This window comes from Alternaria viburni, assembly GCF_023758015.1.
Source record: "Alternaria viburni strain BMP 2772 chromosome Unknown scaffold_2, whole genome shotgun sequence".
Lineage (NCBI taxonomy): Eukaryota > Fungi > Ascomycota > Dothideomycetes > Pleosporales > Pleosporaceae > Alternaria > Alternaria viburni.
The window spans coordinates 1,523,870-1,550,996 of NW_026055771.1; the positions used below are offsets into that span (position 1 = coordinate 1,523,870).

At 43.5% G+C, this 27,127-nt stretch overlaps 9 protein-coding genes across 9 annotated transcripts; 5 read left to right on the forward strand and 4 right to left on the reverse strand.

Annotated features, from left to right (window-relative positions):
• Window positions 1-2,211: 2,211 nt before the first annotated feature.
• Window positions 2,212-3,624, forward strand: J4E79_001474 (uncharacterized protein; the record flags this gene model as incomplete). Its single annotated transcript, XM_049350383.1, has 7 exons — window positions 2,212-2,335; window positions 2,400-2,462; window positions 2,520-2,691; window positions 2,741-2,932; window positions 2,981-3,046; window positions 3,097-3,226; window positions 3,283-3,624. 7 exons carry the CDS (start codon window positions 2,212-2,214, stop codon window positions 3,622-3,624), a joined length of 1,089 nt encoding a protein of 362 aa, XP_049215542.1.
• Window positions 3,625-4,226: 602 nt separating this feature from the next.
• On the forward strand, window positions 4,227-5,538 carry J4E79_001475 (uncharacterized protein; the record flags this gene model as incomplete). Its single annotated transcript, XM_049350384.1, has 3 exons — window positions 4,227-4,524; window positions 4,578-4,707; window positions 4,767-5,538. The coding sequence occupies 3 exons, from the start codon at window positions 4,227-4,229 to the stop codon at window positions 5,536-5,538; spliced, it is 1,200 nt and encodes a 399-aa protein (XP_049215543.1).
• A 1,012-nt stretch (window positions 5,539-6,550) lies between these two features.
• J4E79_001476 (uncharacterized protein) lies at window positions 6,551-6,989 on the reverse strand (the record flags this gene model as incomplete). Its single annotated transcript, XM_049350385.1, has 2 exons — window positions 6,551-6,763; window positions 6,813-6,989. 2 exons carry the CDS (start codon window positions 6,987-6,989, stop codon window positions 6,551-6,553), a joined length of 390 nt encoding a protein of 129 aa, XP_049215544.1.
• A 336-nt stretch (window positions 6,990-7,325) lies between these two features.
• J4E79_001477 (uncharacterized protein) lies at window positions 7,326-8,503 on the forward strand (the record flags this gene model as incomplete). Its single annotated transcript, XM_049350386.1, has 2 exons — window positions 7,326-8,105; window positions 8,165-8,503. The coding sequence occupies 2 exons, from the start codon at window positions 7,326-7,328 to the stop codon at window positions 8,501-8,503; spliced, it is 1,119 nt and encodes a 372-aa protein (XP_049215545.1).
• A 507-nt stretch (window positions 8,504-9,010) lies between these two features.
• On the forward strand, window positions 9,011-10,436 carry J4E79_001478 (uncharacterized protein; the record flags this gene model as incomplete). Its single annotated transcript, XM_049350387.1, has 3 exons — window positions 9,011-9,019; window positions 9,114-9,178; window positions 9,383-10,436. The coding sequence occupies 3 exons, from the start codon at window positions 9,011-9,013 to the stop codon at window positions 10,434-10,436; spliced, it is 1,128 nt and encodes a 375-aa protein (XP_049215546.1).
• A 270-nt stretch (window positions 10,437-10,706) lies between these two features.
• On the reverse strand, window positions 10,707-11,309 carry UBC7 (Ubiquitin-conjugating enzyme E2 7; the record flags this gene model as incomplete). The annotated part of the gene is made up of 2 exons (XM_049350388.1): window positions 10,707-10,960; window positions 11,066-11,309. The coding sequence occupies 2 exons, from the start codon at window positions 11,307-11,309 to the stop codon at window positions 10,707-10,709; spliced, it is 498 nt and encodes a 165-aa protein (XP_049215547.1).
• A 471-nt stretch (window positions 11,310-11,780) lies between these two features.
• J4E79_001480 (uncharacterized protein) lies at window positions 11,781-13,825 on the reverse strand (the record flags this gene model as incomplete). Its single annotated transcript, XM_049350389.1, has 2 exons — window positions 11,781-12,402; window positions 12,450-13,825. The coding sequence occupies 2 exons, from the start codon at window positions 13,823-13,825 to the stop codon at window positions 11,781-11,783; spliced, it is 1,998 nt and encodes a 665-aa protein (XP_049215548.1).
• A 1,130-nt stretch (window positions 13,826-14,955) lies between these two features.
• J4E79_001481 (uncharacterized protein) lies at window positions 14,956-15,978 on the forward strand (the record flags this gene model as incomplete). The annotated part of the gene is made up of 1 exon (XM_049350390.1): window positions 14,956-15,978. One exon carries the CDS (start codon window positions 14,956-14,958, stop codon window positions 15,976-15,978), a length of 1,023 nt encoding a protein of 340 aa, XP_049215549.1.
• Window positions 15,979-16,445: 467 nt separating this feature from the next.
• J4E79_001482 (uncharacterized protein) lies at window positions 16,446-17,345 on the reverse strand (the record flags this gene model as incomplete). The annotated part of the gene is made up of 2 exons (XM_049350391.1): window positions 16,446-16,738; window positions 16,793-17,345. 2 exons carry the CDS (start codon window positions 17,343-17,345, stop codon window positions 16,446-16,448), a joined length of 846 nt encoding a protein of 281 aa, XP_049215550.1.
• Window positions 17,346-27,127: the final 9,782 nt, after the last annotated feature.

Here is a 27,127-nt window from a genome sequence, read left to right on the forward strand (position 1 = left end):
GGAGAGTATCTGTCGATTGATTGTCTTTCATTCACCGGGTTGTCATTGTGCAAGTAGCCAGGTCCGTGCACACTCTTTGTGGCATTCGAACTCCCACTCAACTTCCAATCCAGCTCTTTCTTCTCGTGGATGTATCTTCGCCCCATTTCCAAATCACGCCTTCAAAGCCACACCATCTCTACACCCCGAACGAACATACTATCACACAGCCTTGATACAGAAAGCCGCAAGCGCTCTCGCCATGTCTCATTACACGCCTCAAACCACCAAGGCCAAGTCCCATATAGCTCCGCTCGTCAAAATATACGTCTGGCGGTGTCCGAACGAGAGCTGCAGTCACGCCAACGAGACAATAGCTAGCGAGGAGGGCAGAATTAGAGTAATATCGAGTGGTAACGAGCTCCGAGAGCCTATGTGGTACACTAGGAAGTGCGAGAAGTGTAGCGAAGAAGCTGATAGGGGATGCTGTCTTCTCGAGGTCAAGCTCCTTCCGCCTGAGGATGAAGCGAAGGGGAAGGGGAAGGGGAAGGGGAAGAGGAAGAGGAAGGTGCCAGTGGATGAGGACATCGAAGGGGAGCGCTGAGGTGATATGGCATCTACGTGCAAGCTCGATATATCAATTTTGCTACTTCGACGAAGTGTATGCGGCTTGACTTAGTAAGAGTTGAGAGATTCATCTGCTGGGGCGCCCATGTCGCCTTTAGGCTGGTTGATGGTCTGAGAATGTCATCGTCTGCAACACACAATAACTTCCTTTGTTTTCTGAGCATGGTCATGATGACTGATATCTTACGCGAGATGGGTCAGATCGCGATGTGAACCTTAAACACTTGTATCGTTGAGAACGCGTCTAGATATCCGATGTTCGGGTTCACGCGTCGTGCTAAGCCGCATCCGTCTTCGCGCGTTCTCCGGACGCGCGCAGGCAGGCGCAAACCTCTACTGACGTACCGCTTGAGAGCCAGAGCTATCAACACCCATCGACTATGATTCACCTGTAAGAATTGGAAGCTTGTGGGGTAAAGAAGAGGGGGCATTGACCCCAACACTCCGTTCCAATACAAGCAGGTAAAGAGGGAGCCATCTCTTGCGGCCAACTTTCACCCTCATTGCGCAGCCGCTGCAGCTCTCAAGTTCCTGCAGCTGATTACACATCATCAAATCCAGCAGTGCGAGATCCAAGGTTATTTCTCCGGAATGGCTCCTCCAGCGTTCGGCGCTGCACCATTGCCGACGTGGGATATGGGGCCAAGATGCAATGCCGAAACATGCCTTATCCTATTTGAGTTGCCATTGGTTGGCTAAATGCGCTGCACGGGGCTATGGACACCACCTGCACTCCCACGACTCTCCATCAGCATATCCGCGCCAGCAAGAGTGGGCGATTATTGTCGTGGCGACCTGTCATGAATCGCTCTAACAATACCTATTCCTTCGACCAGGCTGTGGAATATTCAGGCGTTTGTTAGGTACTGCCAACACGGAATGTACCTAGGTATCGCGAATCCATCGCACATCGGCATGTGCAAGCGAACATGGGCAATCATGCACAGAAAAGGTGGTTCAGGACACCGCCTTTCGGCACATGCTGGGAGGGGCCGCTCCTCAATGCGAGACTAGCCCTGAAGCAAGCAGGATGAGCGTTGAAAGTCGCAAGCGAGGAACCAGTGGAAGGGTTCGTCCGCGTTCGCGCAGCGACTTCAAGATGGCATGCGCCTCAACGGGAGCCACACCTATTCCCGCCTTTCCCGCCCATAACTCACGCCACCCGAGTCAGTAATCTCCCGCCCGAGCGGGCTATCATCCATGGCTCATGACTATTCGCCGTCTTATGCGTGCCCAAGCGATTCAGGCGGCAAGGGCGAGGAACTCATGATAGGCTCAATTGAGGCCTTGCTGACGGCCGCCTCTACAAGTAAAGGGTCGTATCGACATGCAAGGAACCATATTCAGGCTCGGTAAAGGAATGTCATCTCATCATGAGTCTTGCCTCTCCTCAGAACCCGATCCCTGTCTTAAGAAATCCTTCCCCCAGTTTTCATCGACTCTTTCCTATCCAAATTGAGAGAATGGAGCACTGTGCAGAGATGCTGTGCTTACTCCTAAACCATGATCTTTTCAAAGAATCTATGCTTCATATAGCACAACCTACCGAGTGAACGTTTTCTAGCGCATCAGTTTGCCCACTTCCTTTTGCAACGACCTGCGACGATGTCTGACCCTAATGCGACACTCATTGAGTGCCGCGCCGAGTACGCGGTTGGAAGTGCCATCATCGCCGCGCGATTCTTCACTAGATGGAAGACACTAGGATGGAGAGGATTCTACTGGGACGGTAAGCTCTGGCTGTACGAAATGCATATGAGACATATACTGACTTCGTATCCCTACCTGTTCAGACTTTTTTGCCTTCACCTCGTGGGTCTTCTTCACCTTGATCTATGTCATGGTGGAGTATCTCAGTAAGTTCACTATCGCAATTCTTTTGGTGCTGGATCAATCCACTAATGCTACTCCAGACGTTATGGGTGCGCCTATAGCCATGTCACAAGAGCAGCGTGAAGCGCTTCCACCTGCAATGCGAAAGTCGATGCGAGAGGGCGCAAAGGGCATGTTCGCTTCTTTCTACTTCTTGATCTTTTTAGTCTGGAGTCTGAAAGGATCTCTCATCATTCTCTTCCTCCGTTTGACGTAAGTCTATTTCAGCTTCCAAATGACTAGTACTCATTCGCCGACGCAGGAGAAGCACTAGGCTCTACTACTACGTACAGGCCGTAGCGGCTATCTCGGTGGCCGCGTGCATCGCCGCCATCATCACGCAGACAACACACTGTTTGCCATTGAAGCGGAACTGGCAGATTCTTCCTGACCCAGGCAAGGAGTGTTCAGCCGGCATTGTCATCAACATTGTGATCGCTGTCGGAAACGTCCTGTGAGTATCAATATGGAATACATTGATTAGAAGCTAACGAATTGACAGTGTAGATGCTTTGTTGCTGGTCGTACCTTTGTGGATGTTGAAAGATGCGAAAATCAGCCTCTGGCGGTAAGTTCACGCGCGACCTGGACAGCAACCAAAGCTAATCGGCATCACAGCAAGATTCGCGTCATCTTTCTCCTCTCTCTCGGTCTTTTCGTTATGGGAATGGCAATCGCTCGCTGTATCCTATCTATTGGCTCCTCTGTTGAGGTCGCTCTTTCCTCAGTATGGGCACAGCGCGAGGCTGTAAGTCACCACTTTTGACATGCCACACTACGATGATATCTAACAACTTCGAACAGATAGTATCCATCTTTGCAGTCAACGCACCCGTCATCAACAGCCTGTTCAGAGCCGAGACGTGGAAGACACGGCACTCTTCGGACGGCTACGTATCGAAAGAGTCCAACCGATCGCGATCGAACACGGGTACATTGGAGAAGATCAAGAAGAAGAAGACTGGCTTTGAGATCTACAAGATGACGGATATCGAGACGACGATGACAGACTTTGAGACAAGCAGCAAAGAGAGCACAACGGAGCTGTTCAAGGAACCCATGCTGTCTCCAGTGCCTTCACATTGGAGATGTTCGGCGCGTGGAGGGAGTCAAGATGGTCGTCCTGGGAGTAAGAGCATGGTTTGAACGACATCAGGGCGAGATACGTGCCCCTTGGGCTATCGCGACAGCGTGCCGTTTGGCGCTATTCTACGACATATAGCTTTGCTCCGCGGAGAGGTGAGCAAGTTATGCACGGCTTCTACAGAAGCTCCTGATGTCAACTGCGGTTTTATACATTTAATAGAGACGACACACATAGCTCGCAACTTTCGCTTCCACCTAGAACTGCTCATTACAGCTGACTGCGACTTGATGCCCACGACAGCCAAAATCATCCCACTTGAGCCATTGAGATTATGACCTGCAAGATAAGGCCAACCCCAGCAATAGCAGCCACGACGGTGTCCCGAATCGAGTCATGGGCATGTGTTAACGTACGCTAAGGATGAACTCCCTGAGCAACCCCACATGTGCCAAGCTCTTATTGCCGTCCGCGGTAGGCGACATCCCGTGGGATGACTGGGGTTTCTGGGAAGTGGATCTGAAGAGTCGTGAATTCGTGAACGTGTAGTAAACAACGATGAAGCATGAATCATGTCGACGTTCCTTAAGTACTGTTCGCTATCCGTCCGTTCGGAAGACTATCATCTCATACGCGAAACTAAACACCACCGAGCATACACAATATGGCATCTATCACCAGCACCCTAGACGCGATCCAGCCCTCACAGTTCTCCACAGACGCCGAGCGCTTCGAAGCCAAAGAAGCAGCTCGCCGTTTACTAACCCGCCTCGAAACACCATTCGAGCAAGGCTGGAGACTCTCTTTCGAGACACCCGTGCTCGTAGCTGGTGTCCAGACTATTCTTGATCTCGGTATCTGGAAGAAATGGATGGAAGCCGACAAGAAGCATCCGGGTGCGCCAGTGCACTTGGATCAGTTGCTGGAGTGGGCGAATACGAAGGCTGAGCCAAACTTATTGCGTGGGTGTATCGCATTGCGGAAAAGAAATGTAATGCTGATTTGTGGGCTATAGGAAGGTTTCTGAGGCACATTGCTGCTCTTTATGTATTGGAGGAGACGGATGTCGATACCTGGAAGCCCACACCCTACTCGCTTTCTCTCGGGGACACAGTATCGCATACCGACCAGATCACAAAGTGCGGGTATGTATAACCCAATCCCCCGATTTGCACTCAAAGACATCCAGCTAACCCAAGTTCAGCATCGACCACACCATCCCCACTGGATGTAACCTCCCCGGCTTTCTCAAAAAGTACAACTACCGCGAACCCATCGACCTGACCCAACTTGACAACTACCGCGATATGACCAACGGAACAGACTTCTTCGCTACTTGCGCAGCGGATCCACAAGGGAAGGGAAGTAGTTTCATGGGTCTGATGACTGCATTGCGAAACCACAAGATGGACTGGACCGACGTATACGACACGAAGCAAATTGTCGAAGGCGCAGAAATAGAAACCGGAAAACCGTTGTTCGTTGATATTGGTGGTGCTCACGGCCTCGATACTTCGCGTCTGCTGGACAAACATCCCGATCTGCCCGCCGATGTCTTGATCCTGCAAGACACCCCGGAAGTCGTAGCGATGCCGATCGAAGACTTGGACAAGAGGATCGTGAAGCAGGCTTACGACTTCTTCACCCCGCAACCCCAATTGCATGCGCGCGCCTACTTCTTCCATGCCGTACCGCACGACTGGCCTGACGCGGACTGCGTGCGCATGTTCTCGCAAGTCGCCGCGGTGTTCAAGCGAGGATATTCCAAGCTCTTGATCTACGAGGTCGTGTTGCCGAAGAAAGGTGCGACAAACTTGATGACGACGCTTGATCTGCAGCTCATGAACTGTACGAGTGGAATGGAGAGGACGGAGGAGCATTGGGCGAGGTTGTTGAAAGAAGCTGGGTTTAGGATTGTGGAGATAAGTCGGCATCCCAGGGCGGTGGAGAGCGTTATCGAAGCGGATTTACTGTAGTTGTGTGCTTGTCGCTCCAGATAAGTTCGAACTTCAAATTACCACGCCAGTTGAATGCATAGCCTAATCGCATGATTTTCCCCATGCAGCCCAGCCTCTTCAATTCTGCTTCGAGGTCTCCACCTCTGGAAGTAGGAAACACAACGGTGTTTAATGTCAATGGCATGTACATGGTTTCGCACGAAACCATGTGGCAGGTTTGTAGCAATCCGGCACCAATTTTGGAGACGTCAAATCGACCGTGCTGCTTGTCGTAGGGTAGGCGATTTGTCTCCGAAGTGAGAGCGTAGATATAGATCATGTTGCGGATTTCGCCAGGCAGGGAAAGGAAGGGTGATGCTGAGACGGCGGCTTGGTGTGCGGCTAGAGTGGTGTGGGAAGAAACCGGGCCCAGGATCTTGAGGTGAGTTTTTGATGGTCGTCTTCTAGGCTTGGAGACCTTAGACGGATTCTGGAAGGAAGATCGTGTGGTTGTGGAGGGGTTGTGGCCGTCTGGCTCAGAATTTCCGATCGTGACTGATGAACCGTCGGAGAGCTTTGAGGCATACGAGCCCTCCCTCGTCGGACTGTTGCAGGATGTGTGCATGGTACTGAGGAAGTCGATGTGTGGTGCGATCGTGTTAGTGTTGGGAAGAGGATGATGTAGGCTCTAGGGTTATATAAAAAATGTCAAGAGGTGGGTAAGAAGTTGCTTGTAGTCTGCAACGAGCAATATTATTCTGCTATTGTTGGAGTTGGACAATAGCATTATGGGTCACTGCTCGCTACCATACCGCGGCGACCAGTTCACCTTCACTTCTGCCACTGTCATTGCCTACAATAGTCAGCACGGGCCCTATTGCAGCACTCGAACACAATACTCACAATTTGACTGGTCCGAACAAATTTCGTACTTGACTTGCGCCCGCCCTCAAGGACTCTCCAGGCATGGCGCCATGCGTACGCAGGCCGCAACTCGCAGTGAGCGCGCGCGTCTTGAGTTGCACGTCCATAGTCGGCACCAGCAGCTCCTTCAAAGCGTCACCGCGCTCTTCTGGCCCGCAAACGTACTCTCCTCAAACTCGATCTTCGTGATATGCTGCCCAGGCACAACGATGAGTCCGACGTAGCGACTGTTCCAAGCGACAGATGCAGATGGATTTCCCGACTCTTCCACCGCCTTGCGAATCGACTCGGCTGATGGCGCACGGTACTCGTGTGCGAGTGCAAGAATGACATTACGGTCCTATGTCAAGTTAATACAGCAGGACTCCCTACACGTCATAACCTCGTACTTTGTCTGTGCATTTCATATGGCCTCCGAATACTCGCCCATCACTGGCGTGTATGCGCAAGTTCTTGCCGATGAACTGGCTCAGCCAGAAGGTGGCTTGCTCGTTGTCCATTTTGGTGGTCTTGTTCGCTCGAGGGAAGAGCCAGCTGTAGCGGTTGGTCCTCCTAGGGGCTAACATTTCGCTTGCCGGGAAAGAGGGACCGCAATGTGGCTGTGTAACACCTGAGGCTGGAGTCGTGGCTGCCCTGTCGGAGAAGCAAAAGTGCCGCCGACATGGCTTGGCGCGTTTGACGCGTTTGCGCCAAATTTCTGGACTTTGCCCACGCCATGCGACCAGTGCAATCAGCACACACCATACCATGTATTCAATACGGCGGGGCTGCCAATCGGCATTGTTGCGATCAGAAAACATCTGCCTCTACGCCAATGGCTCAAGACGCGCATTCTCGCGCACTGCGGTGAGCAGAAGAGGTCCGTATCATTCCCGAATTGCCTTCCTATATGCACGTCACTAATGCGAACATCAGGCGCTCTCCCCAATTTCCTCCCACCGTCTTCTCCCGAACTATCCAAGCTCCTATCGACCTTCAATTCTCAGATCCTCCTCCCCGAACACTTGACCAAAGAGCAACAGAAGCTCGTATACTCGCAAGAAAGCCGCGCAAAACTCGAAGCCGAGCCTATAGAGATTACCTTGGGAGAGGTCACCCTGCCTCTTGAACACCTCGACCGCAATAGGCTGCCGAATCGTTACAAGCGGCTCAGGGAGATTTGTAACCAAAGCGAAACCAAGGAGGACTGGGAGAATGTTGTCAGATGCTTGGAGGGATTCCAAGAGGCCGGGATCAAGGTCCACTGGCAGTGGCAGGAGCTCGTTATCAGGAAGTTGAACCTTGCAGGCATGCAGCATCTTGTTCTGAAGGCGTTGCAAAGAGCAAAGGAAACCGGCGTCAAGCTGAACAATTACGGTGTTTTGCGTGCGGTGTTGAGGACTGTGCACGACAAAGCGGCTCTGGCCGATTGGGCACAGGACGATACAATCAAGGCGCACAAACTGGCGAAGCAAGTGGTGGAGCTCATGGAGGATGAGGAACACTATGTAGGCAAGAGACCGGTGAAACCGCGCGGAAAACCAGACAAGTTTGCCGAAGGCGACTACAGAGGGAGGCCATCTGTGGTTGCGCTGCCGACAGAAATGGCTGCTGTACTCGCCGATAGATACGGTGGAGACAAAGATGAGGTCAAGAAACTTTCTAGCCGTTTGGTCCACGCGTTACAGCAGAGCGGATACACGGTACATCTTCCCCCATTATCTCTCTGTATATGCGGACCAATACTGACAAAACGTTCCAGACATCACTAGATGCTATATCTAGAAACTCCGACGCGAGAGCTGCTGATTTCCTAAACGTCACCAAACTTTTGGAACACATCACCGACCACTGCTACGAACTTCTTGAGGTACTTATCATCTGGAACGCTCTTAAGACGTCTCGCAAAGTGCTCGGCGCTGAAATGCCCATGTCAGAAGAGGCACAGACGTTCGAGACTAGAACAAAGCTAGTATTGATCGAGGGTGTACGGTCGCTGGACGACATGTCCAAAAACAAGGAGGGCAAGCCGCTGATGCCGGCATATGTGCGCTACATCAAGGATACTGTTGAGAAGACCCAAGGAGAAAGTTACGCATAAGAGGACTGGGCGTCAGAGCCAGCGCTGTAGTTGAGAAGCTGCTGTGTAAGCTATAGCATGTATCATAGCACTGGACGAATAAGGGCCGCATCTTTGCCAGTCTAGAACTGTAAATGTATATCAACTCGAAGACTACCCAGAATGCATCCCTCTCTGATGGACATCGTATGCTGCCAGTAGATCGAGGTCATCGAAGACAGAGATGTCGTAATATATTGTTGAACAAACGTCATGCAGGACGGCAAACAGCGTGCCCATTCATTCCATCCTCATTGCCCCAGCTATCTGACTTCTCCATAGAAGATAGCGCAGAGCCGCACCTATCCGCCGCTCACCCGACGCACCTGCCCAAGTCACATGCATCGTGTGGCACCAGCAAACAGCCTCGTCGCTCCTACCTCGCTCTTACCCCGCCCCCGCTTTTGTGCCTTATAGCCTGCGTGCCCCGCCACCTTTTCTTCCCTTAGCCTCAATCACGCCATATCCGCCAAATCAGCATTCACGACCATGGTCCAGGTACGCCCCCAGAGTTTTACATGGGTTTCCTAATGCGGTAGACTATGTCGATATGTAAACTGGATTTGGTCGAGTAGGGCTGACGATGCGGTAGAAGCTCGAGTACTCGGTTGAGGAGCCGCTGAATCGCGAGCCGGAGCTTGAGAAGCTGGTTGAAAGGTACGTCTAGTGTTTGTTATGTGTGAGGGTGAAGGATACTGGGTTGGGAAGAGACGATGGGAGGCCCTAGTAGGGGACCAGCCGTTCACGCACGGGTGACGGCGTCCTGACGGTGGGCTCAGTCGATCATGACCCTTGGATCCAGAATACCCACAGTCCAGTTTCAAGATCCATACGCAGCCACAATACTAACACAGTGAACAGCTTCATCACCAAAGACGGCTACGACCGCAATCACGGCCCCATTCCCCACATCAATGCGAGCACACACAAAGTCTCCGTCACAGGACTCGTCAACAATGAACTCCCGCTTTCTATTGCAGACCTCGAAGCACTTCCGCAACACACCGTAATATGCGCACTACAATGCGCCGGAAACCGTCGTCACACCATGCGTACAAAGTTGAAGGAGGTGTCCGGAATTGACTGGTTTGATGGCGCAGTCATGAATTGCAAATGGACAGGCCCCCTCCTCAAAGATGTTCTGGAGAAAGCTGGTGTCAAGGTCGATGAAAACAAGCTCAGCGAAGCGCATGTGGCTTTCTCGTGCTACCAGACGCCTACCCAAGACGACGAGTTCTACGGTGCCAGTATCTCACTATCACGTGCCATGGATCGTGAGAGTTCGATTTTACTTGCCCTACAAATGAACGACAAGCCTCTTCCACCAAACCACGGTGCTCCGGTCCGCGTCGTCACTCCTGGTATCGCTGGAGCGAGGAGCGTCAAGTGGCTTGACTCCATTTCCGTCCAACTGACCGAGAGTCAAAGTCACTATCAGCAGCACGACTACAAAGTCCTACCTCCAGAGGTCGATTCGAAAGAAAAGGCGGAGGGGTATTGGGGCAAGGTCGATGCTCTACAAGACATGCCTGTCAACAGCGTCATTGGAATTCCCAAATCGGGCAGTACTGTGCAGCGAGACGCGGATGGGACAATTGAAGTCAAGGGTTATGCACTGCCTAGTGGAGCGGATGGACCCATTGTCAAAGTCGAAGTCAGTGTCGATGGAGGAGCAACATGGACAGAAGCAGAGTTGATCAAAGCCTACGAGGGAGAAGATGCCAAGGACGTTGAGCTCAAATGGGCGTGGGCATTATGGAAGGTAAGGGTCAAGGTTGAGAAGAGCAAGGATGTTGCGATATACAGTCGGGCGACAGACAAGAGCGGCAATGTGCAGGAGAAGTGTCCGAAGTGGAACTTTCGCGGTGTGGCTTATAATGGGTATGGGGAGGCTTCTGGGTTGGAGATTGTCTGAAGGTAGGATGGCTGAACAGACGGTGTGGTAGATTGGACTGATTGTGTGCTTTTGGTATCCATATGGCAAGATTAGCGTGGCCTGACTTTCGCTAGCGATACAAGTTCAACCTTGTAGCATCACATGAACCTCATCGCTTGTAGTGCCATTCTTCCTGCAAGATCCATAATATCTTTATATGAACATGAGCTACAGATACCCAGCACCGCAAAGACTCCTATTACGCTATGCATCCATTATTCGTGATTTCCATTCTCCATCTCAGATCCATCACAGCCCCAGACTCTTCCGCACATTTGTCCTTACAATCTTTTCATACTCGTCGCGCTTCTCCCGCCACATGCGCGCCGCATCTACATTTGCTGGACTCTCGTCGTTCGGCTCCGCCAACATGCTCATGACGCTTATCAGGATCTTCTCGACGCTTTGTATGGGCGACCATCGTTCCGAGGCTTGTTCGTAGTGCATGGGGTCTTCGCCGGGGGCGTGGAGGATGGATATGCAGACTTCACCGTTGGGGTATACTGTTGATGGTGTTAGCTTCAGTGCTTCTAAACTCATGCTTCTCGATCGAACATGAAAGCGTCTAGGTAGGGAAAATCGCAAGCATGTCCAATTGTCAAACATACCGTTTGGATGCCACATCTCCGTCATAAACTTCATCTTTGGCGGTGCAAGCGGGTAGTCTTTCGGGAACCGTAATTCAGCGGGGAAAACGCCGCCTTCAAAGGGTGTGCCTTCGGGGCCTTGAATCAGCGCTTCCCACACGAACATGTCGTCTTCGCTGACGGGGCCGGCGGTGATGCCTTCTGGCGGGTCGTTCGAGAGCATGCGGTATTCTTTGAAGAGGCGCTTTGAAGCTGAGGACGCCATGTTGTGTGTTGGTCGGAAGCGGGGGTGTACGGGCGGAGGGGAGGGGGTCGCTCGTGTGCGTGGGGTGGGTTTGGGTTGCGCAAGGTCGGAGTCTTGGTCGCGAAATAGGGGTATCTGTTCGAAAGCGAGTTGTAAAGCGCGCTGTGCTTCCAACTATGGAGGTTGAGCGAGGGGATAGTGCCTTTGTTGGTTGAGTGAAAGCGTTCCGGACGGTGGATGACGACGGTTCCGACACGTCGGCTTTGGAGACGCGGTTTAGCGCCTGGGCACGTGCCCAATCCCTTGCTAGCCACGTGGTCAGGTACACACATGGCAAGCACGAAGAATTACATCTGACACAGTCATTGTATGCTCCAGGGATTGTCATCACTCTGAATTTGGACGTAGCCGCCTGATGAAGCTTGGGCTTCAGCGTTCATATTGGAATTGGAAGATTTATTACAAACAGCCTTGAGGTATCATTGTCTATCGCTAACCAAACACCTCAATCATGAACCGGTACTCAAGCTTCCTACCCTCGTTCCTCGCCCTCGCACTCAGCATGCTGCACTGATCGGCGATCTGCTGGCCTATGACAGGCGGACCGCAGAAGAAAACACCAATCTTGATCTCATCATCTTTTTTGCCATCTTTTTCGTTCAAACGATCTGCCAATACCTTGCTCATATCGTCGTAGTGCGCTTCCATAATGCCCCGAATATCCGGACGCCCAAAATGTGTAGGGTTGACAAGACCAGTGATGGGCGATTGCGGGTGCTCATCTGTTCGATGCTTTTCGAGCAGCCATCGGAATACGTGTTGGGAGATCTGCTTGCGCTTCTGCGTGACGTAGGTGTTGATGCGGATGTCGAGATCTTCGCTGTTTGGTTGCTGACGGAAGACTTCGTTGAGAAGATCGGAAAACCAGAGGAGGTTGTTCTTGTCGCGGACCATCCAATGTAGGTCGACTCGACGGTGGTTCGTGTACGGCGAAGGCTCTTTGGGGGTTTCGTCGGGTGAGGCCGGGGAGTCGTTCGCAGACTTGACGCGCTCGAGCTCGTGATGTTGGAGATCGGTCAGCACACCAGAAAACGGCGTTATTCCAATACCAGCACTACAGTATGTTAGAAAAGTTGGGGTTGAAATGAAATGTTGACGTACCCAAAGACCATGCTGTATTCGAAGTCATAGAACCGCTGAGCTGGTGCACCGAATGGCCCATCAAGACCGATCTTGATAGTCTTTCGTCCGCCTTCTTTAGCCAGGTCGCGGAGCGAGTTTGTCCAGTCACCGTCTGCTTTGATGTGAACTTGCATGGTGTTATTGATGCAAGTTGACACGGTAAACGGATGCCACTGGAATCGGGAAAGCTGCGGAACCTGCACAAATACGTATTGACCAGCTTTGTAGTCCCACGGGCGAGTCTTGGGTACTTGCGCAGTAATGGCAACGGTCTCGTCATCTAGTAACTCAAGATCCGCATGAATAGGGCGGAAGCTGAGGATCAAGCGCCACACACGTTCACAGAGAACCATGAGAGTAGGGAAAGCGAGCCAGTAGCCAAACATGGGCCACTGCAGCAGATGGGCAGTACCGTGCGCCATCATGAAGCCAATAATGGGAAACATCAGTAGATGAGCTAATTGGAAGACCTCGTAGCTCCACTTTCGTATATGGGGCATGCTCATCAATGCGAGGAGGTAGAACAGGCCGAGAGATGTGAGACCAGTCCATCCTGGCAATGATCGAAGGTAGTCGGTGTATGAACGTGGTACAGCGTCCTGTCCGATGACATTGGCAACCGCGTCCTGTCGATTGGGCTTACTTCCAAAGACGAAAGAGCCGCTAAGATGACCAATAGCATGTAGAGTCGCAAACACCAATGCGACGATGGACATCTTGATGTGAAAACTCTGCGACAAGTCCCAGTTGATGAACCTGGAGATGAAGTAGAAGCGCCGAAGGAATGTCGAGAGCCATCGCGACATGGACAGGATCAGAAAGAAGAATGTCGGGTACAGCACACCGGCGCATGTCTTGGACAAGACAGCTCCCCATCCGAACGCCGGCGTATACTGATCGAAGGTAAGGTACTTGACGAATTGCCAGACACCAAACCCCACCATCAAGGCCAGTACCAGGCCAAGGAACATTATCTCAGGCCCTTTGACTGCCCAGTAAGCACGCGCACGCCGGTGAAGGGGCACCTGCTTCAGGTAATCGTCCTCATCTTTTGCTTCTTTCCGGTCTTGCTCCAAAGACGGTATCTCCCATGTCTTGACAGTCTTTGCGAATGTTTCCCGATTGATGTGGTCGTCTCGTGTTCCAATGACATTCCTGAGAAATTCGTGCCGAGCCTCGTCGCCCCGAGATCCATGGTGGAGGTTGTGTGGTTGCGCCTTGGGTGCTATCTCCTTGTGTACTTGATCCAGCTTGCGTTCCAGCTCCCAGTAGTCGACATTGCCATCTTTGTCGTGATCGAGATCGTCAATGAATTTCTTGATTTCGTCATCCGTAAGGGACTGTTGCGGAGCCATCGACGTCCGAGGAGCGCTGGGATAGGGTATGATCTGCTTGGGAGTAGGTGGTGGATCAGCTGCCACATGTGGCTCAACGGCAACGATAGCCTTTAAGGCTTCCCTTGGTCGGTTCCCTGATCAGCTCATTTGTTTGTTGATGGTCCAGGCACGTAGGCCAAGGCCTTGCGATGAAGTGTCGCCAATAAGAAGAAACCTCGAATGTGATACCAAGGCGACAAGAGCACCCAAGACGGAGTTGGCGCCGGCGGACGCAACTTGTAACCCTGGCGGAGCGGAACTTGCTTGTTATCACACTCTCCGCCTGCTGCACAGCCACTCAGCGGCACGACCAAGACTTCCGCCCAGGTGTTTTGGGTTCTGATCATGCAAGCTTGCGCGTCAGATAAGGACATGTGGAGGAGGTCCTCAGCCACGAGTTGCATTGGCATCGCTGCATCCGACGTCGAAAACAAGATCTAGAACCAAAGGTCTTTTTGTGCGCTATGCGGATGATAGCAGTGGTGGCATGGCATCTTCCGTGGTTTGTGCAGCCCGTCCATACGATCGCTCATATGACGACCTAGTTGCAATCGCGACATTGATGGAATCCGTGATCGTCCCGGGTTCAATTAGATCTTCATAAAGAGCGCATAACGGCTGACAAGACCCAGAAACTGGAGACGCGTTGAGGGTTGAGAGGCACGGTCCTGGTGTTGCCCAAGAAATGCAGGCTTGGCATGGAACAGTCGGCACGCGCGACCCATGGCTTCGTCATTGTGCTTTTTGCGCAACGCGTACCGCAATCCTTCACCGTTGTGTGATGGCCGAGACATTTTGCAAGCACCTCCAGATCGACCCACTCTCGGAAGCGTTCATATCTTCCCGCTTTTAGTCAGGGTCTTCTCTATCTGGCCTAAACGCTGGGTCACGACGTCATTGAAGCCCTGATGTGCCGTCTTTTTACTAGAGAACGAGTCGCCCTGCGCGCGTGGGCTTGCTAAGGCCCCGTAATCGACGATGCGTGCTCCTCTTTCTTTGCGCCACGAGATGCATTCACCCAAGCGTCCTTGCTCCCACGCGTACAGCATCCTTCCGCTCCTTACCACGGAGCTCCCTCCGTCTTCGTGTTTACAACGACAATCTTCAATATGACCACTATGACAGATGCCAGCACTCCCAGCCCAACTGCCAAGACTGGCTCCTCGATACAGCTCACCCATCGCAATGATCGCACCTTCCTCATGACTGTGGTCCAGTCTCTGGTACGACTAATGCGAACGCGCATCAGCAACCGTCAAGCAGACCACGAGGCCGGCTCAATCCGACTCAAGCCAAAGCAATCGAACCTCTCCCAGTGTACACTCCACGAACGAACCGTATGCGACATACACATCTACGATGTCATACCACCCAACAGAGCGGAGAAGAGCTCGAAGAAGCGGATATACTATTTCGCTGGTGGAAGTTGGCAGGAACCTCCCTCTCCGCAACATTACAAGATATGCGCCAAGCTTGCCAAAGAAATGTCTAACACTTCGATATCGATCGTGTCGACACCTCTTGCCCCCAACGACCCCGCGCACAAGTCTTTCCCTGTCTGCCAAAAAACATACCGCGCCTTGATGGCCGAAGCGGAGGAGGCTGGAGAGAAAGTTATACTGGCGGGTGACTCGTCGGGAGCGAATATTGCTCTGTGTCTTGTACTGGAGGCTCTGCGCGAGGATAGCGAGAACGAAGGCGTCGAGATCAAGCATCTCCCACACCCTGTCGCCATCATGAACGTATGCCCATCGACCGACTTGACTCGCGAAAACTCCGATATCGATAAGGTGGCACCTCGAGACCCTCTCCTCACACCCAAGATCATCAGAGCGACAGCGAAAGCATGGCAAGGAGACTGGGACGCTGCCGATCGCCGCATATCCCCTATCAACGCCGACATTTCACTACTCGCGAAGAAGGGCATCAAGGTGCACGGAATAACTGCTGGATGCGATGTGCTAAGCCCGGACGGCGTCATCTTTCGCAAGAAATGCGAGGAACACGGTGTCATTGGCGAGTGGGTTCATTGGGAGAAGCAAATGCACTGCTTCGTGCTGACCATGCCGTATGGACTGGTCGAGGCAAAGGATGCCTGCCAGTGGATCGTAGATGTCCTGAAGAAGGAATGAGTTGGGTGAGGATGTTTTGTGTCCGAGTAAGAGATACCCTTGCTTTCTATGCGTGCGCGACCGATTTAGGTATAACAATATCACAGCTTTCTAGCATATCCTCAAACTTGCAGATCACCCCTCGCGCTTTCATCCCCAATCCCATGTCATATACACTTCCCTCCTCTGGACGTCCGACTCCATACTTCACGCTACCATACCAAGGGTCCATCATCGGCTCGATCGGTCTCAGACTCGGCTCCCGCGGTGGGCAGGATGTGCTTGAGCAGGCATTCGGTGATTTGGTGCCGTGCGCTCGCCAACATCCTGCAAGACATACCTAAGCGTGGGTGAGGGTTGTGTTATCATTCGACCACCTGGCAACGCCTTCATAGCGGTTCGATCAGCAACGGCGCTGTGGAACATCTGGCGTGCGATAATGCACCTCAGTGTTTGAATGGGCAAGCTCCATCATCTTCAGCGCGTCTTCAGGGCCCGAACGCACGCAAATCTCGGGTTGTCGCGTGGCACTCACTCTCCACCAGAGTAAGCTCATCCACAGAGAACCTATACATGTCTTTCGCTTTCCGCGGCTTCGAACCACTCCCGAACGTCACAACCTCATCAGTCATATTCGGTTTCGACCTTTTCCGCCCCATCTCTACAAACTCGTCGCTGTTCGGGCCTAGGAATCCCAGGTCCACAAGCCGGTTTCGCACTTGGGTCTCGGTCTTCTCATCGTAGAAGTAGTGACCGGTCCTTACGAGGCTACGCTGCATAACTAAAGTAGGTGTCAGAAGTCGTCTAGCGTACCGTTCGCATACGTGTTACTTACTACCCTTGAGCGTTGGTATCGTGGCAGCGATCAACGCAAGCTCGAGTTCCAGCATCGACCACAGTGTAGGTGCGACTGTCATGAAAAAGGTGTCACCACCCGGTGGTATCATGCTGGCCTTGACAGTACGCAGGATAGCGAAGGATGAAGCGAACAGCCCAAGGCCCATCAGAACACCAAGGAAGATCTTTTCGCCACGCGGCCGCTGTAGTTTCCGGATAAAGGTTATCGGTATCAGCGAGAATATGAGGTCGGTCGAGATGTGCACAGCGCTCGCCGCAACGATGTTCCCAACGATGGCTTTTTGCGGCAAGCACTCCACTTTCTGCGTCAAAAAGATGCTGGGATCCCAGTATATGCTGAATGGCCGGCATTGCAGGAACTGAAACAGCGTCGAGGTTATAGTCGTGAGGATGAGTAGTACGATTGTAAAAGACAGGAAGATGCGCCAGGGACGTGTCTGCTTGATGCGGAGCAAGAGAAGGGCGACTGAGATTTTGACGAGCCCGATGGAGAAATTCCAGAGAGCTTGGCAATAGAAGACGAGTCGCATGGCTGCGAGACGCGAGTCTGCCGAGACATATTTTGTCCGCTGGCCGAAGCCATAGGAACATGCTAGGCAGACGATGACATATTTTGCTATCGCAAGGACCTGTGAACATTCAGAATGAGCTTCCAGAGTGCGTTTGGAGTAGAGTGCGCCTTACCGTCGCTGCAACCGCCGTCCAGTCATCCACGTGCAGATTCCAGAAAGGACGCACTCTCGACCAAAGTCGTGCAGAGAGTAGCAGGACAGCGAATAGTGTGAGACTCCCACATACACCGAGAAGAAGAGGCGCCTGGGTGTCGTTGCGCTCAGGACCGGGCATCAGCTGTCTAGATCGCAGCTCCATATCGCAAGAATGAAATATGGAATAACGACTCCGTGGCAGATTAGAAGAAAGAACTACCCTCAGACGCAGCGTTCACACCTCTCCTTCCTATACTGCCTGCACTGACTGTTTATCAGCATCTAGCCGCCATATCCCGTCATCGCCATCGCATAAACAAGCCTCGTCCCCAATCACACGACCCTTACTTCTCAGGCTTCCAAGCCACACGATCATCGTCTCAATCGCTGGCTTGGTTGGCTCGCATTTTGGCGTTCGCAAATACTGCCCTGTTGGCATAAAGTCGCCGCGTGTCAGATGTGTTTCGCGTACTCGCTTTCATCCTTGTACCCCACAAACTTATGGTCTCGGATGTGATTCCGAGTTCTGAGGGTTATGCAACTGATGGTTCGTGTTTGAGGGCGGGGGGAGAGGTCAAATTAGTTGATAGCGGTGAAGGTCGGGGTGTGATGAAGATAAAGTTGTGAAGGCGCGGGAAGGGCGCAATTCCGAACCTGACAAATATTCGCGTTTTACCAACACTACATCACAGTATTGATAGAGTTCATCATGTCGTAGCATTAAGAAACGGCCTGTGCAAGACTGGGGATATGGTGGGGGTCTTGCCAAGCCTACACTTAAGCCTCGTTTATATCGACTTTATGATCCATTCACTTTGTTATTCTTCTACATACAACTACAGAATCTTAAGAGCTTAGCTTCCTATCTGCTTAGCTATAGATAAGTAAGATATTAGCAAATTAGTAGTTAGGTAGGTAACTTACAGCATAGAAATTCGCAGAAGTAACGTATATACATACGTAGCTAGAGTCGCGCTTAGATATAATATAGCCTAATCTTCTATTAGCGTCTTAGTTAAGTACGCAGCCTTCTTTAGTATCTCTCTACGTATTCTATAGTTAGTTATAATATTCTTAAACTTTAGCCTCTTTATATAAAACTAGTAGATATAGTATTTCTAATGTTATCTAATCTATAATACTTTATATCTTATTTATAATTCTTAAGTAAAACTTAAATATAGTTCTAAAGTAATAATAACATTTATATATTATAAATTAAGTCTAGTAGATATTAGAAACTATACTACTACTAAGATACGCAGGTAGAAAGTCTACTTAAACTAGCCTTTAGCGTTTTTTTTGTCTATAAAGCCTTTAATAATTACTTTTTTTTTTTTATTACTTAAGACTAAATAATATAGAGTAATACTAATATAGAGGTAGGCCTTTTATAGAATATTATACGTAGCTATAGTAGTAAATATATTCTATACTATAATAATAATCTTCTCTAAGTAATCTACTACTATGCTAGAAAATAACTTAGAATTCTTTTATTAGTATACGTTTATATCTTAATTACGTGTTGCGTTAGTAGTAAGAATAGTATTAATTAAGCTATAAAAAGTTCTTATTTTTAAATTATTACTATAAGTATTCTAAACCTTCTTACGTAAAGAGTTGTTATTTAGAGATATAGTAAAGTATTTAACTCTACTAAACTTTATATTTATATTACTTTATATTAGGCTCTACTTCTAACTATTAAAGTTAGATATTATACTATATAGTAAGAAAAGACTTTCTAATATCTATATAGTGTAGCTTTAATTAATAAGCTCTTATTTAATAGTTATAATCTTCTTAGACTTACTTTTTCTATCTTTAAGTATCTTCTTAGATAGATTAACTAGTTAGTTATTATATATCTTAAAAACTTTAGGCAGGTATAAGATCTTCTTAACTAAGTTATAAACTATAAGTAATAAGACTAATAGCGTATTAAATAGCTACTATTTAGAAATTTTTATATTCTACTACCTACGTATTAAGATATCTACTAAGATTTTGCTAATATTAGAGTCTATTTCTATCTTACTACGTTTACCTAAACTCTTAGCTAGTTTAGTATATATAACTTTTGTAGTAGTAATATTATAGTCTAGAATTTTTATATATCTCTTCTTTACTTAGTCTAGTCTAGTTATATTCTTCTTATACTTCTATACTACTTAGAGAGATTACACTAGGTTTTAGATAACTATCTAATATAGAGCTAAGTTTACTACTTTTATAAATATTATACTACTTATAAAAATAAACTTAACTAAATAATTCTTTAATAAAACTTTACTATTATTATCTAACTTAACTAACTTAATAGGCTTAGCTAATAATACTAAGAGCTTTAAAGCTTTAGCAAATCTAGATTCTACTCTAGTAGCCTAGTAACTCTTATTAACTAAGCTAATTTAGAAATCTAGTAGCTACTTAGTTACTTTTTTATTCTTATTTATTAATTCTAGTAAGTTTAGAATATAGCTACTAATACTCTACTTAGAAGTAATTAGAATATAGTTATAGACTATTTTTGCGTATTACCTATTTTTACTATAGATTAAATTAGCTACTTTAATAGTATTATTGTAGAAGATCTTTAGGTAGCTATTACTTTTAAGTATAGTAGTGCTTCTACTAGAGCTCTTCTTAGATCTATAGTAAATAATAGAAAGAAGAGTAAAAGAGGCGTTATTACTATAGAATGTTCTAACCTCTTTAGCCTAATTTCTAATAGTTAACTTAACTATATAAATAATAAGTAAGAGCTTATTAGTAGACTTCTAATTCTTAGTTAGTAACTCTAGCTTACACTTACACCTAATAAGCTAGAAACTCTAAGATAGATACTTTGTACTAGTTAGTGTATCTAGTGCGTAATAGCTATAGTGCGCCTTTATAGAGTTATAGCGCTATTTACTAATTAATCTATCTATTAAAAGTATAATATTATATACCTAGAGTATTACTATTTCTTCTATAGTCTTTTTTAGCTCTTGCTTATCTATAAGCTAGTGCGTAGATAGATCTTTAAACTTATCTATACTTTATATAATCTAGATAAGTTAATAAAACTATAACGTCTACTAAATCTATAGTATCTAGATTAACTCTACCTTAAACTGCCTAATAGGTAGAAGATTAAACACTACCTACGCTTAGTTATACTTATCTTTTGTAAATTACGTATAGGTAGTATCTATATCTTTAGCTAATATAAGAGGTAGTAGTAGTAGAATTAGATTTTTATTCTTTATATTAAATATTTAGTTAAGAAAGCTTACAAGCTAGTTATTAAATTTATAGTTATTATATATAGAATAGTAAATAGCTCTAATAGATAGATCTTTATTAATAGCTTAGAAAGACGCTATAGCTACATCTACTAGTAGTATAATAGAACCTAAGTCTTTAACAGCGCCTAGGTAATTAACTATCTTTATCTTAAATATTATACTATTCTCTCTATAAATATTAATTACGCCTAATAATAAGTAATTAATATTATTATCTAGTAAGTTAAGAATTACTCTACCTAATAATAGTAAGATAATAAACTACGTCTTTAGATTCTAAGTAATATTAGAGCTAAGTAGCTATTATATAATATTAGCTACTATCTTATAGAATAGAATATCTATAATTATATAGAGTATAGCTATAGTTAAATAATGCGTTAATAGAGTAGAGCTAGTGCTATTCTACTTAGTATCTCTACTTACTATAAAGCTAATAAATTACTAATTTATAAAGTTCTTGTAGTATAAAACTTTAGAGAGCTTTAGTAGTGTAACTAGAGCTGCGTAAAGGCGTAGATTAGACTAGGCTACTACTACTAGCTTAAGAAGTGTATTAGGCTAGGCTACTACTATAAGGTAGAGAAATGTATTAGACTAGGCTAACGCTGCTAGCTAGGTAGATATATTAGACCTAATAGGTAGAGCTAAATTAGAGAGTATATTAAGCTAGAGAGTTAAAGTAGTTATTATAGCATTATATAGAGTAATAGCCTTCTCTATTTACTTTAGTTTCTTAGAGGCTAATAAACTATTAGAGCTAATAGTTTTATAGTCTACTTTCTTATAGGCCTACTTCTTTCTCTTAGATATATAATTCTACTTAACTAGTAAATAAGATTTTTAATAAATAAACTTCTTAATCTCTACTTTATAAAGGTAATTAATATAATTCTTAATTACTAAAATAACACTTTTGTAATCTAATAAAGCGCCTACTTCTTTCTATACAAAGTAGATAGGTATTACTACGTAGGTATTAATAGAACAGCGTTTAGGTTTTTATATTTTAAAATCTTCTAGTATTACTATCTAAGAGCGTAGACTCTATAGCTAATAGATTACCTTCTATACGTCTAATAGAATTTAGTTATTTATATTATTATTATATCTAGATATTAGACTAAGTAAGTAAAGCTTATTAAGTGTAATTACTACGTTATTACTAGTTACTTTACTAACGTTAGAGATATTACCTAGAGCTATCTAAGTCTTACTAGGTTGTATAGTGCGTAATACTTTCTAATCTAGTTAGACTTAAATACTACATAGACGCTAGATATACTTATTACTAGTAATATCTAGATTAATATTAAAGGCTAAGAGAGGCGCTTTTACGTTAGTTAGGTCTACTATAATAACTAGAGAGGTATTATTATAGCTTAGAGTTTAGCGTAGTGTTATATTAAGAATATTATAAGTATTATTAGTAGTATTATTACTTTTGTAGCTATTCTAATTAGGCTAAGTAAGACGCTATAGATAGAACGTGCGTTTCTTAAGTTTTACTTATTACTAATTACTAGTAGTAAAATTCTCTAGGCCTTTATAACTATATACGCTAATATATAGCGCGTAAGATAACGTTTATATAGAACTAGACGTATAATAGTAGAGTATAATAAGAAGTCTTACAGCGCTTATAATATAATAAAACTTAATATAACTATTTTAGATTAGATACCTAAGTTGCGTAACACTTATATTATATAACTATAATATACGTCTATATATAAAGTATATTAGTAAGTGTAAGTTAATAAAGAAATAAAAAGAATATATTTAGAAGTATATAGTGTTAGTATAAGCTATAAAGTAGAGTAAGTAAATAGAGGTAATAGTAAAGACAAAGGTGTATTAAAGGCATACGTTAGCAAAGACTAGATAAGAGTAAGATAAAAGTATATAGAAACTAGACTAAGTTATAATAGTAGACTTAGTAAGAGTAATAGTAAAATAAGAAATTACTAGTATAGTATAGGCTCTATGCGTATAAGCATATTAAATATTAGAATAAGCAACCTTAGAGCTGCAAACATATACTACCTACACGCTAATATAGAAATATTATAAATATATTTCTAGAATATTATAGTAGTGTAGGCTAATAGCGTAATATTATATATTTATAAGTTCTATTTATGTATCTTTAACTTCTTATCTTAACTATATCTAAATAGTTAAATATTACGCATAGCTATACTTATAATCTAATACCTTCTATACGTAATTTAGAGTTACATAGTATCTTCTAACTACTTTATAAGTACTATATAATATATAAAAGGTTTGTATAAATATATTCTATATATAGCCTCTTAACCTTAATATCTATATTACCTACTAATTACTATTATAATTCTAGTTATCTACTCTCTATATTTTCTAGAGCTCTATCTCTCTCTAAGTAACTTATTATAAATAGTTTTATAAACGTAGTTAAGTAGAGCTATATTATACTTATAATTAGCTAGAATTCTATATAGAATAGAGATAGTAATACTCTACTACTATAGTTTACTAAGTTTATTAGAGGCCTATCTTACTTTAGTAACTTTAATAGCTCTAAGTTTATATATAACTAGCTGTAGAAGTTACTAGTACTTTATAAACCTAAAGAAGAAGAAATAGTTATACTTTGCTTAGGCTAGTTCTAGTAGGCAAGACTTTATAATAGTAGCGCTCTTCTTACAGCACTAGTTAATAAGCACTAATATAATATAATAACTCTTCTATTAAAAATTATATAGCGCCTACTTCTAGAAGAACTTCTAGCGCTAATAGAAGCGCTCTAACTACGCATAGAAGTAGTCTAACTACTCTACTCTACCTATATACTAGAAGCTAACGCTCTAACTATATAAAATAGCTCTACTAAGACTATATACTAGTTCTTTACGCAAATAATGCCTCTAGAATCTATTATAGATGCCTTTACGTTACCTCTATCTACTACTAACTAGATACTAGTATATAAGTACTTTTTAATTAGTTTAGTAGCGCTATAAGACCTAAATATAAGAATTAAAATTACTACTAGAGTAAATAAAATTATAAAGCAAGATACTATAATACTAGCTTAAGAGGCTGCTATACTTTAGAATACTATAGTTAGTCTCTTTAAATATAGTAATAATACCTAAAAAACACGCATTATATTAATATTAATATAGTAACACTAAGTTATAAATAGTATAGCTATAAGTATCTTATTAGAGTAGCTAAAGCTTATAAAAAGCTTATACTATAAGAAAGATAATCTACTAGATACTATATACACTACTAATAAGAATATATCTATCTACTACCTATATAAGTAGTATCTACTAGCTTACCTCTAAACGCTTATTTTAGATTTAACGCTTGTCTTATACGCTAGTTGTAAAGATATATATACCTATCTAGACGCTCTCTCTACTATCTTTACTAAATCTATAATAGCTACTATATATATTACTATTCTAGGCTCTCTTAATAAGCGTTTCTTACACTTAGCCTATAGTGTATCTCTAATAGCTAATAGATATATAGTTAAGAGCTATAATAACTTATATAGTTAAGACCTACCTACCTAGAACTCTCTAGCTATTATATTTACTATACTTATAGATCTTTCTTAAAAGTATAGTATTAATATAGGCCTCTTAGTTATTAATAAAAGTATAGGTAGTATAGTTATAAACTAATAATTCTATAAAAGTATTACTATATAATATATTATTAACATTTCTAAGCTATAAATAGATAACCTAGAGGCTAACTAGATTAAGAAGTCTATATAGATTCTCTTTGTTAACTACGTAGACTAGAAGAACAAGACTAAGTTTACCTTATACTTTCTAGCTATCTAGACTTAGTAGTATTATCTATAGTTATATATATAATAGAAGTACTATAGTAGTCTTCTTAGATCTATATTAATATAGATAGCTAACGCACTCTTAAGAATATATCTAGTAGTTAAGAATAATAAGAATATAATTATCTTTATAGAACTTAGATTATATAAATTTTATAAGTTAGTATATAGACTATTAATTAATAATAGGTAGACTAAGTTAGTTAATCTATAGACTAATATTAAGAACTAATTCTTATCTTTTATAACCTTAGTATTCTATAATAAGTAGATTATCTTAGTTAAGAAAGAGAAGAAGAAGGTATTACTTCTAGCTATAGTAAACCTTAAAACCTTTATTAGTACGCTACTTAACTCTCTAACGCCTAATATATAATATACTTTTAGTTATATTTTCTACCTATATTAGATAATAATAATACTACTAAAGATTGTAAAGTATCTTAGTAATACTATCTTTAAGAACTAGTAGGTTATAGAAGATCTTAATATTCTTCTAGCTGCGTAATAAAGCTTCTACGTAATTAACTTAAGCTTAGCCTATATATAGAAGTGTAAGTTCTAAGCTAAGTATAGAAAACTTTCTTCTCTTTCTAAGTCTCTTAGTAATTCTGTATGTATAGCGTAGCTATAAGACGTAATCTACTAAGTAGTAGCTTTTAAGAGTAAAAATAGAGAAATAGTTATTAATATAAATACTTACGCTATATTAGTTATACTAAGAGAAGAATTTTCTACTATTATAGTAATAGAAGTGCTTAATAATCTTTTTAAGAATTACAAAGTTCTATAGCTACTAGAATATTTTACTAAGAAGAAATAAGCTTTTCTATTTAACAAAACTATTAATAAGTATAAGATTTATAATATTAAGAGGCCTAATAATAATACTAAGATTACTATAGACTACCTACTTGCTATTATAGCTACTCTATTAGTAATTATTTCTCTTAAAGTAAACTTATCTATAATCTCTAAGTGTATTTTTCTTAAGCTAGTATATAAGCTAAAACATAAGCTTAAGCTAGTAGTAATAATTATATCTTTAGAAAAGAATTGCTATTATTTCTTCTAGCTATCTAATAAAGAGTAGAGTGTAGAGAAAGCTATTAGACTTAGGTATAAGAGAAGAGTATTAAGAAGGTTATTTAGAGTTAAGTAAGTTATAGTATAAGATATACTACTAGTAGTAAAGAATTTATAAGTATTACTAGAGTATACAAGATTATTCTTATAAGTAGATATATAACTAGAGATTGCATTAATTCTAATAATGTATATTATTTTTATTTACTTACTACTATTCTTAATTATACGCTACTAGCTATATATACTTACCTCTAAAACTTTTATATATTACTAACTAGTTCTTCTACTACGCTCTTAAAGGCTATAAAGTTTATAAACTTATAGCTATAGCGCTAATTTCTTTTATCTTTTTAAGTATTTTCTACTTTTCTCTAAACTATTCTCTATCTTTATATTATTAATAGAGCGTATATACTAATATAGAGATATTTATATAGTTAGATATATATTTATAATTATATAGCGCGCGCTAAAAATCTTAAGTAAAAATATAAAATATTATATACTTTTAGTGTTAGTTAGCTCTCTGCGCGTATATAGTAGTAGAATAGCGCTAGCTTCTAGCGTCTTACTATAATCTAACACTAAATTTACTACTACTATTATTAAGGCCTATTCTATATAAGTTAAGTTACTTAAGTTAGATTAAGTAAGTTACTTAATTTCTATAGTTATGTAGAGTACTATTTAAGTAGTAAGAGACGCTGTTTAATTACTGCGCTAGATATAGCTTAGTTAAGAGTTATTACTAAAGTCTTAGAGTAGAGAAGATAATAGTAGATTTAGCGCTAGTAGTATCTAACTTATCTAGATCTTTTCTACCTCTAAGCTACTCTTATTTATAAGTAGTAGTAGTTAATATAAAGTTAGAATCTAAAGCTTCTAGTTAGCTACTCTTATCTTATTAGTTTAATATATAGTAAGAGTAAAGATAGATAGATTAGTAAAGAGCTAGAGCGTAGAGAAGAAGTAGTAATCTCTTACTTAAAAAAGTATTATATACTATAAAGAAGATAAAGTTATATTTAGAAGCGTAGATAATACTAATCTAGAAGAATAATATTATTACTATACTAATAATAGTGTCTATTTACAGAGTAGCTAAGTAGATATAGAAATCTAATCTCTCTAGCCTTTTATTAGACTAGGTTATAGTACTATATAGAGATCTATAATAGTTAGCGCTTATTAACTAGATTATATAGCTACGTACTTAGAGCCTATTCTATTATACCTATAACTACTACGCTTAATACTATAGTATCTATTATATAGAACTTAGAAGCGCGTTTATTCTAGCTAGAAAGGTTAATATCTCTTACTCTTTTATAGCTTATAGTAAGATATAATTTAGTTATATA